Source organism: Raphanus sativus, chromosome 5, assembly GCF_000801105.2.
Source record: "Raphanus sativus cultivar WK10039 chromosome 5, ASM80110v3, whole genome shotgun sequence".
NCBI lineage: Eukaryota > Viridiplantae > Streptophyta > Magnoliopsida > Brassicales > Brassicaceae > Raphanus > Raphanus sativus.
The window spans coordinates 35,868,324-35,879,224 of NC_079515.1; the positions used below are offsets into that span (position 1 = coordinate 35,868,324).

Consider the following 10,901-nt stretch of genomic DNA (forward strand, 5'->3'; position numbering starts at 1 on the left):
TTTCCAAACAAAAAGAAACTTCGATGCCATTTTTTGAATTGGGAGTTTCTTTATATAAAATGAACTTATTGTCAATATGGTTAGCTGTATAAAAATAAACAAAAGACATAAATATAAAAATGTTAAAGAAAATAAAAGGTGTTAACCTCTGATTTGATAGGTTAATGTAATCAATCATCTGATCTGATTTGTCCATCATTTTTTATTTTCAACCTGACACATATTCAGAAGCTAAAATGTTATACAATAAACATAAAATCATTTGTTGATATTATTTCTACTTTGTAAAAATTGCCTTCTATATTTACTATAGTATTTTTGATAAAAAAGAGAGAGTAACAGAGTGTGTATAGATGACGCAATAAAGAGATAAACATTATTGACCGACTTCAAACTCATCCGCCACGTGGTTTCCTTATAAAACAGAGTCCAGACAATTCTTTGTCACTTCACTCCATCTTCTCCTCTCTTTCTCTCTAGCGATTATACTCTGAAGTTTCTCAAACTCTCTGATATAAAATCGACCACGAAGACACAAGACAGAAAGATTCCTCTGATTATGTCTCTCGAAGCAATGAATTCTCCGACAACTACGTCCTCGTTTAGAGTCCGGAAAGATAGGATCGAAGCAACAGATGATCTGATGAAGGACGCCGTCTTCATGGAGCCTTGGCTGAAACGCAAACGCTCGAAACGCCAGCGTTCTCCCAGCCCTTCCTCGCCGCCTCGATCTCACGCTAAATCTCAAAGTAGTCAAGATCTTAAGGAGGAAGAGTACCTCGCTCTGTGTCTCCTCATGCTCTCCAAAGACCAGCCGCAGACGCGATTCCAACCGTCACAGCCGCCTCAAGAGACGACGAAGCTTTCGTATAATTGCAGCGTTTGTGGGAAAGCGTTTCCTTCCTATCAGGCTTTAGGCGGTCACAAAGCCAGCCACCGCATCAAGCCTCCAACCGCCGGTGATTCCAAAGCTCCAAGCATCGCCGTCACCGGAGAAAAGCATCCGACTTCCACAACCATCGCTCCTTCCGGGAAGATCCACGAGTGTTCTATCTGCCATAAAGTGTTTCCGACAGGTCAAGCTCTAGGCGGTCACAAACGCTGTCACTACGAAGGGAACCTCGGCGGCGGAGGTGGTGGAAGCAAGTCGGTTAGCCACAGTGGAAGCGTGTCAAGTACTGTTTCAGAAGAACGAAGCAACCGTGTGATCATAGATCTGAATCTCCCGGCGTTACCGGAGCTCAGCCTTCATCACGACCCAGTCGTCGACGAAGAGATTCTAAGTCCGTTGACCGGTAAAAAACCGCTTTTGTTGACCGGTCATGACCAAGTCATCTACAAAGAAAATTTATCTCAATCTAAGAATTAGTCTATTATTATTGTGTAATTAGTTTAGTTTTTATTAATTACCATCTTTTTCTTATTTATTATTAGTTACAATTTTTTTTCTTATTTATGGGAACGGATACATATTCATCTATGTTTATACTTTAGTGATTGATACAAATTAATTGATGGATTTTATTCTCAGATTTTTTTTTAATTAGCTGCTAATCCCTAGAACCCACTTTGTAAATTACTTCCTGTTTTTAATTGTAGGTAGTTTTAGCAAAAATAGTTTGTTTTACAATAAAAGTAGTTTACATATTTCAATGTAACTTTTCATTTATTAGATATTCTATGATCAATGAAATAATGCTAGATTTTTAATAGTTGGTTGAATTGATTGATTAAATAATTTTGTTTTAAAAATAACAACTCCTAAATATTTGTGCTTTTAATCAAAATTATTTACAATTAAAAACAGAGGGAGTATAGAACAAGTGCCGTTATATTTGTGAATTGAAAGAGTAATAAATAGTTGGCCAACCAGAATCATTCCACGTGGATAGATTTGTTGTCTTGATTGGCAGAATATTTCCAACCCAATTTCATTTTTTACTTTAAAATGGAGTAAAAATGAATTTGGAGTAACAAATGCTCCAACTCTACTCCATATCCCACTCCATTTTGAAGTTTACTCTATAAATGGAGTAATCTATTTTTTGTTTGTTCATGACTCCATTATGGAGTGAAGAATAGAATAAGGTTAGAGCATTTTTACTCTATATTCACTTTTATTTTTTTTGGAGAAAAAAATGAAGTTTTACATTGGAGATGCTCTAACACATGTATAAATTAATTTGGTTACATAATTAACAAATTATTAATTTTATGTATGTTTATTCTATGTCATACGTTCCAATATGGTTATTGGCCACTGAAAGTATCACTATGCAATTATTACTTTTTGGTAAGAATTATTCAAATTTTGTTGATTGTATGGAATGATAAACAGTGGCAGATCCACTTGAGCCAGCAGGGTATCAAGCGACACCCCTTAAATCAGTTTAAATAATAGTTTGTTCCCAAAAACATTGAAAATTTAGTAGATCTGCTGGTAAAAGTCCCCTCTTGACACCCCTTAACCCAGGTTTGAATCTCACCAATGACACCTTTAATTGTTTTTGACACCTTTTAAATGCATTCTTGGATCCGCCACTGATGATAAATACAGATGTGACCAGGAATCTGTTATATGTGCATTGGTTCTTATTAGTTGTTAGGTGTGTCCTTAACCCGCGTAACTTCATTGGCCACAAAACATTATTAATTCGAGCATCTACCATTTTGATCAGTTAATATATATAACAAATTGTTTATTTTTTCGCTATGTAACCGTGTATGTTTTCAGATATTAATTGATTTTTTTCAACTTTACCCTTAGATTAATTGATTATCTGATAAAATAATACACATAATTTGTTGTTTCGTTTTGCTACCATACTACTGTAACTGGATCGTGTACGGTTTACCTAATTAAAAACTAAGGAGAACCAAACACGTTAGTATTATTAAGGGTAACGCTAACTAATACGCGTCGCGAACTCAGTAAGACACATAAAGTCTTCGCTGATTCTGTGTTCAACGTTTTTCTAATTAACTTTCACCACTGAAACAGAGTTATTTAATTATAGAGGGATAGTTCGGCGGTGCTGTGACATCTTATTCACCAAAAAGAACACCACAACACTATTTTCAGTTTCATTTTCTTAATTAAAAAAAAAACAATTTCCGCATAGAAGAGAAGTGACAAAATGGTATAAACAGTTTGTAATCTAAGAGATAAGAATACTGAAAATACTAAAATAACCATCACTTGAGTCCATTCCATTCGTGTTCGTTTTGCATAGAAACTGTGATGTTCTTGACGTGTTGCCAAATATAATCTTATCCAAACACATCTTTAAAAAGCTTTTGTTTTATTTGTTCCTGTTATCTATCTAGAAATGTTATTTAAATAAGGATCACTTGGTCACCAAGTCTTGGTGTCTCTGATTTATCAAAGAAAAAAAAAGTCTTGGTGTCTCTGTTGGTTGTACTTAACAAATAAGAATGATAACGTCATTTGTCTTGTTTGTTAAGCACAACAAACACTTGAAACACGTAGTCCAAAATGCATTGATGCGGCACTCAAAAAATGAGAAGATATATTAAAAGGAACGACATGAAGTCTACACACAAATGAAGAAACGGCACATGTGAGATAAAAACGGCAACTCTTATATATATTCCATTTTTCTTTTAGTATTTTTTGGGCAAATGTTAACTTAGTCTCTTTTTTACCTATTAAAAAGAGGGTGAGGAGGTAAAAAAAAGAAAAGCCGTCACAATCATATTACAGCCTTCCTTCGTTGAAATTCGAAAAGATGACGATGATCTCTGATCTTCCCCAGGACTTGGTAGAGAATATACTATCGAGGGTTCCCCTGATGACATCTACAAGAAAGGTGCGCTCTACATGCAAACGGTGGAACGTTTTATCTAAGGATCCCGACTTTGTAAAACACTTTGTCAAAGGGTTGTCCAGGCTGATAATCTTGAGATCTGAGTTTAGGGTTTGGTTAATGAGTGTCGATTTCCGTGGAAGCCTTGACAATAAGGACGACTTTGTTGCTCCATATGTTAAACAAGGTAAGCTTACTAGCCTAAACAACAACTCGGATCCGGAGATATCAAAAGTTTTTCACTGCAACGGATTACTCTTATGTTTGACAAAAGACAAGCATAGGCTCGTGGTTTGGAACCCATACTTGGGACAAACGAGGTGGATAAAACCCAGGAAAGCTTTCCACAAATACGACATCTATGCTCTCGGTTACGACATAAACAAGAACCAAAAAGTATTGAGGTTTTTGGATAATTACGCGACATTAAGGAACCCCTGTTATGGATATGAGATCTACGATTTAAAGTCTAGCTCATGGAGGGTTCTTGATTTCACTTCTGACTGGGAGATGGATTATTATCATCGTGGATTGTCTTTGAAGGGAAGTACATACTTTTTCGCTCAAGAAAAAATAGAATGGGATGGAGCAGGAGAAAGAGACGTAACAAACCAAGAAACCTTTTTGCTTTGTTTTGATTTTACAAGAGAGAGATTCGGACCGCGTCTGCCTCTGCCTTTTCACTCTCATGCTGAAGAAACTGTGGCCCTGTCTAGTGTTAGAGAAGAGCAGCTTGCAGTGTTATATCAGGGGGATTCATCGTGTCTAGTACAGATATGGGTTACAAATAGAATTGAGCCCAATGCAGTGTCGTGGAACAAGGTGTTCTTATCAGTGGATACTGAACCACTCTTTGGACCTCATCTGTTTGATTTTCCCGGTGGAAGTTTCATCATTGATGAGGAACAAAAAATCGCAGTGATTTTCGATAAAGACGATGAATATATCCACAATACAGCTTACCTAGTTGGGGAGAATGGATACTACAAAACATTGGATCTCAGAGAGGATAGATACCACCGAGAAAAAACGGGAGAATACACTAGTATGCCACTCGTGTGCTCTTATTTTCCGACATCGGTGAAGATCCAGCAAGGTGCAAGACGAGGCAAAAGGAAAGAACGAGATTATTAGTAGCATTTGGTTTTATTTTGCCTTTAAACAAGATTAAGTTGTTTCTGTTTGGTTTTTTTTTTTCATCTAATAGTATTCATTCAAAGTGGGAACCAAGTTTTGATACAAAGCTGCCGGATATCAAGAAATCCCCAGAGCCAAGAGCCCAAGAAAAGGCGACTAAGACCCACTCCGAAGTGACTTACCATCAAAAGCCAAAGAAAATGCGTCTAAAACCAACTCCGAGGTGACTAACAATCATAACACATAACACAACCACGTCAATATATTGAAACTAGAAACCATAACTAAAACAGAGCAAAAGAAATTCAACTACACAAAGGCAAAAGACGATTCAGTGTAACACACCTTCCCACATAGCAAGGAGCAGTAATCTGGATATATCGAAGCTGTCCTCGGCCTGCTCTACGATACTCTCCACTTTCAGAAGCTGCCATCGGCCTGCTCTGTTTGGTTAACAAAACAGTTTTTTTTTCTATATTTCATTAAAGAGTTAAATCTATATTATTAAAACTGAATTACTTTTTGGTAATGTTTGAAAATATGGATAGCAAAATAAATAAGAGTTCTTTGGAAACATTGATATTATATTAAATATTTCCTTTTATTTGTACATTTAACCATTGTATTTATAAGAAATTAAGTACTTCCTTTTTTGTATTTTTTATAAACAGATTATGCCACTATATTTAAAATCAATTAATTATAATGATTATTGTTTCTTTGTGATGAAAATAAAAACATAAAATGAAATACATATTATATATTATATAAAACAATTTTTAAATATAATATTACCTTATTTAGTGTAATCAAATATAAAAATTTCGAGAGTTCAATTTTCAAAAAAATAAAAGATCATAAAATTAATAATAACTCATAGAAAGCAAAAAGTTAAAGAAAAAACTTAGCATTTTGTTTCATTTAAAATAAATTAACAAAAAAACATGTTAATATATGAATAATATAATTACATCAAATTGCATCAAGTTATAAAACTTTAATATAATATTATGTACAAATAAAAACACGATTGTCAAACTTCTATATTATAAAATAATATATTCTACTTTATATGTAAATTACAAAACATCAAAAATATACATGATATTTTTTTATAAAACCAACAGTTTATGAATTTATGTTGAACACAAGTTAAATCAAACGCCCGTGCGGGTTCGATATTACTTTTCGGATTGGAATCAGATCGATTCTTCGGATTTATATTTTTTACCCACCCTAAATAGTGACATAAAAACCAAATAGCCATTTATTTTTGAAAAATACACCACACGGGTGTACACGTCAAAATCTAGTCGTTTATAAAACAAGAGTTAACTAATATAGAGTTTATAGTCAATGAATGAGATTTTGGGATTTGAGGTTTAAAATTTTATAAAATAAAAAAAAATATTAAAATTTGAGGAAAAAAATAAATAGTTTCAAAAAAAATTTTGAATTTTAAAACAAAATTTGAAAACAATAAAAATGCAAAAAAATATAAAAAAATTGAATTTGAAAACATATAATTTGAAACTATAAAAATTAATTTTTTATTTATTTATTTATTTGTATTTATAAATCTAGGATATAAGAGTCCTCATTTACTTATCAAATGAAAATTTTTGGTCATTTTCCTCATAATGGCCTTTCTTATGACAAAACTTGAAAATAGTCTATTTAGATGAATTGCCCTTTTTATTTTATTTTTATTTTTTTTATTTATTTGTATTTATATACATAGGATATAAGAATCTTTTACTTATTATTAATGAAATGTTTTAGTCATTTTCTTCCCCAAGAGTTCTTTTGTGATAAGAGCTTGAAAAAATATATATTTAGGAGAGTTTTACTTATTTTAAATAGTCTTCTATGCCTCTCTATAGTCATTGCAATTTCACCATGAAAATTAAAGTTTTAGTTTCGGTAAATTTGGTTTCCCGGATCAAAATTTGGGTGATATGATAAGAAAATGGTCATAGAGGAAGAAAGGAATTAAGTGACTTGGGTGATGTCACACATTAAAATTACTAAATGAAGACTAAAAGGGCAATTAAAACAAAAGCAGAGCCGATCGAGACTTTATCCACTTCCTCATAGTTTCATTGCTTGTAACAATTGTCTGCATATACTCTACGCTACGCTATTGGACTAGACAAGTCCACAAATACAGCTTCTCTAATAATCCCGGCAAGATTAGTCTTGAAAGTGTAATAAAAATCTAAAATGGGGTAGAGAAAGAAAAAAAATACCTCTTGTGCTTCGTTAGCAGCCATAGATCTGCTTTGGTCTGTTCTAATTATCAATGTAATGGATAACACAACAGCTTAATTCTCTTCCCCTTGGCCTCCACGCCAGCAGAATCCGGTATGTGCCTTTTCTCTTTTTTTTTGTTCTCTTGACAAGGGCATTTGATCGAAGTGACAAAAATGTCCCTTTCAAAATTTCCAACAAACAAAACGATTTATTATTTAAACTGAAAAGCAACATTTGTTAGACTTAAGAATCACATCACCGAAAAAGGGGTTTATGTTATACCTATTTCGGAAAAATACAGTTTTGTTTTCCTTTTTCAACATCGGATAACATTTTAATATATTGTAGTTTTGTCCATTAAAGCGCAAATTAAAAATCAGGAAAACAAGATAGGCAATTTCGTAATTTGTTGGTCTGTTAGAAAAGCAATCATTTGGTTGATTCTCTCGTACAGGGTCGCTTATTGGACCCACGTGTCAAACAAATTTCTCGAGATTGTCAGTTATACACACGCACAGAAAAGGCAATATTTGTGACGGGCGTAAAATACCTTTTTGAGGATACTATAAAAGAAGCACGCATTACAGGTAGAGAGAGAGAGAGAGCTTAGACTAGAGTGAGAAAACAAAATTCACAAAGAGCTTAGACTAGAGTGGAGAAAAGAAAAATCACAAACATGAATCAGCAACAAGATCCTGTGAACACCGAGATAGCAGCGCAGAACAGGAGGCCCGGGATCAGAAACCTCCAGACTAATCACATCAATCATCGTGAGTACTTCTCTCACTTTTTTTTTTGTTTATATTGCACAGATCTATCGCTTTGTCACTCCGTTGTCATCGTTATCTCTGCTTCTTTTATCATTCCGTCTATGTTTTGAAAGCTTTCTGTCTCTGTTACGTTATATATTTATACAGATTCTATAACTGTCGTCTGCTTCTACTCTCCTCTGTTCACTGTTTTTTCCGTTCCCTTTCATCTTTTTCTCTCTCTCTCTCTCTTGGGATCTAGCCGGAAAACGTGATATGACGTCCACAGAGATTGTTTGTTCATCAAGCGCTCGAGAATCAAAGAGAGACGATGCGAAAATATTTGTGGTCTCGTCTGCTTCTTCTCTCTTCTTTTCCCTTTCATCTCTTTCCCTCCGTGATATGACGTCGTCAACAGAGATGGTCCCCACACTTTATTTGTTCATCAAGCACTGGAAAATCAAGAGAGAGAGAGACGATCCGCAGATATTTGTGACAGGAAGCAACGGCGTAGCTTCTCATTTTTTTTTTACATAGATTCTCTATAACGGTCTCTCCGCCGCCGTCAGCGTTGTCTGATTCTGGTCTCGTCTGCTTCTTCTCTCCTCTTTTCCCTTTCATCTCTTCTCCCTCTAGCGATCTAGCCGGAAAACGTCAACGAGATTGTCCCCACACTTTTTTTGTCAGCGTTATCCGAGTCTCGTTTCGTCTGATTCGTCTCTCTCTGTTCCCTTTCATCTCTCTTCCCCTCTTGCGATCTAGCCAGAAAACGTGATATGACGTCAACAGTCACCGTTACGATCTAGCAGGAAAACATGATATGACAGCAGAGCCGGACCTGAAGTATGGGGGCTTGGGGTCTGTGAAGGATTTAGTATGCTTAGGGGGCAAGTTATTAAAGCGAAGTGATGGTAACCGGGTCTGTTTTAATTATATTAAACGTCTCTAAGGTTAAAGGTTCGAATCGCTGCTACAAGGGCAATGTATTTTAATTATCAAGTAATAAGAGACCAGAATAACTGAAAACTTGCTTGTAGGCCTGCTAAATACAAGGCCGGTTCTGTATGAAACTTTAATTCTCTATTTTTGCTTGTGGGCCTGCTGATAACATGAGTTATCATTCTTTTTTACAAGGGCAATGTATTTTAATTATCAAGTAATAAGAGGCCAGAATAACTGAAAACTTGCTTGTAGGCCTGCTAAATAAAAGGCCGGTTATGTATGAAACTTTAATTCTCTATTTTTGCTTGTGGGCCTGCTGATAACATGAGTTATCATTTTTTTTGCAGCTAGGGTTGGAGACATCATCCAGCATTCCTTGACCCGTTGGCTCACCGGTCCGGAGATCTACCGGATTCTCCGACGTAGACGTACCTTGACTGTCTCCGGCGATGAAGATCCTCACCGTGGGGTCATCGGCCTGTACCTCTTCCATTGCCACCAATTCTACAATTACATAAATGGGTTTCTCGACACAGTTCAGTTCCAACACAGCCATCGCGGGCACACTATCCGGGTCACCCAGTCACGTCCCGCTGATCCCATCGCTCCCACTTACACCCGAAGATTGTACCGCTGCAACACAAGGTAAATCCCTGTATATTTGATAAGCATTTTGGTAAAGAATTTCACATTTTATTCCAATTATATGAAAAGTAAGATATTAACCAAAAAAATATGTGAACTTGATATTATGGTGTAAGAGCCATTTATAAATGTATTATATGCTTTTGATCACAAATATTGTTTATTATTCCTTTTTATAATATTCAAACAACTTTAAAATGTAAGTTTTAAAGTATAATATAAGGTGGCATTTTAGTTTGATTTAAAATATTTTTTTTATTACCATCTTTATTATCCATAAATACTATTCTTACTTTATAAAATGGTACAATTTTTTTTATTTCCCTTATTTGTGTAGTGACTAATTGAAGTGTCTACAATTAAGTTCATCAAATTTAGTGAGATTTTTAAATCTGATAAAATTTAGGCATTGAGTTTGAAATAAATTGAGGGGTCTTAGACTTTTTTTTACAAAAAATAAAAAGAAACTATGGTGTCTTATATATCTTTATACTTGGTATGAAATAAATACATTTATATGTATGTAATATATATATATATATATATAATACTTTATTCCATCGTCATCTAATTTATCTATTATGTTAAATTTAAAATCAAATTGTAAGTATTAATACTATCTCCTTTTTATGTAGGTATGGTCGGTTTCTCCTGGCGCACTACCGCATCGAGTGAGAGGAAGTCCTGATCTCCCACGTCCACGTTTTTATAAAACCTATAACTATGTCATTTTATCTTTTTTTTTATGAACAACCTATGTTATTTTATCTACTGCTAAATATTTTTGTTATATGTTATCTTATATTATTATATATGAAACTTGTCTTATATTATCTTTTGGGCAATATATATAGAGAATGAAAATTTCACGCAAAACATATCTAACCTCGAAAGCATCCGTCGATGTATAATTTATCTAATGGTGATCATAACAGTGCAATTATCTTTTGAGAATATTAGAGAATGTTATAATATATATACAAGGCCGGTTATATTATCTTTTGTCCTATTGACTTTCTCGAAACTCAGCACAAGGTATTATTACCAGTGTTTTGTTTAATAGGGCATTGTGATGAACATATCTCAAAAAGAGCTAATGTGTCTCTAAGAATCTGTATGTGTCTTAGTTACGTTGCTTTCTTTTGTTGTAGCCTGTAGGGAAAATACAAAGTTTACAATCCTAAATTTCCTTTTATTTAGGTGTATGCTCAGGGGATTCCGGTTCCATAGGTGTCCCTATTCCATCACCATTTCAGATCACAATGGTGGATCATTGTTCCGTGAAAGCTAGTATCTTGATAAGCTAATGTCTTCTTGTAACTTATATGCAGGGGGTTCTCTCTTTACC

The 10,901-nt window shown here is 34.4% G+C and overlaps 3 protein-coding genes across 3 annotated transcripts; all 3 read left to right on the forward strand.

Annotated features, from left to right (window-relative positions):
• Nucleotides 1–428: 428 nt before the first annotated feature.
• On the forward strand, nt 429–1,526 carry LOC108857540 (zinc finger protein AZF2). Its single transcript, XM_018631529.2, has one exon. It carries the CDS (start codon nt 560–562, stop codon nt 1,367–1,369), a length of 810 nt encoding a protein of 269 aa, XP_018487031.1. The 5' UTR covers nt 429–559; the 3' UTR covers nt 1,370–1,526.
• A 2,150-nt stretch (nt 1,527–3,676) lies between these two features.
• Nucleotides 3,677–5,498, forward strand: LOC108860191 (F-box/kelch-repeat protein At3g16740). Its single transcript, XM_018634095.2, has one exon. The coding sequence runs from the start codon at nt 3,750–3,752 to the stop codon at nt 4,959–4,961; it is 1,212 nt and encodes a 403-aa protein (XP_018489597.1). The 5' UTR covers nt 3,677–3,749; the 3' UTR covers nt 4,962–5,498.
• Nucleotides 5,499–7,785: 2,287 nt separating this feature from the next.
• On the forward strand, nt 7,786–10,609 carry LOC108861037 (uncharacterized). The gene is made up of 3 exons (XM_018634870.2): nt 7,786–7,987; nt 9,256–9,553; nt 10,189–10,609. Exons 1-3 carry the CDS (start codon nt 7,894–7,896, stop codon nt 10,226–10,228), a joined length of 432 nt encoding a protein of 143 aa, XP_018490372.1. The 5' UTR covers nt 7,786–7,893; the 3' UTR covers nt 10,229–10,609.
• The last annotated feature ends 292 nt before the right edge of the window (nt 10,610–10,901 follow it).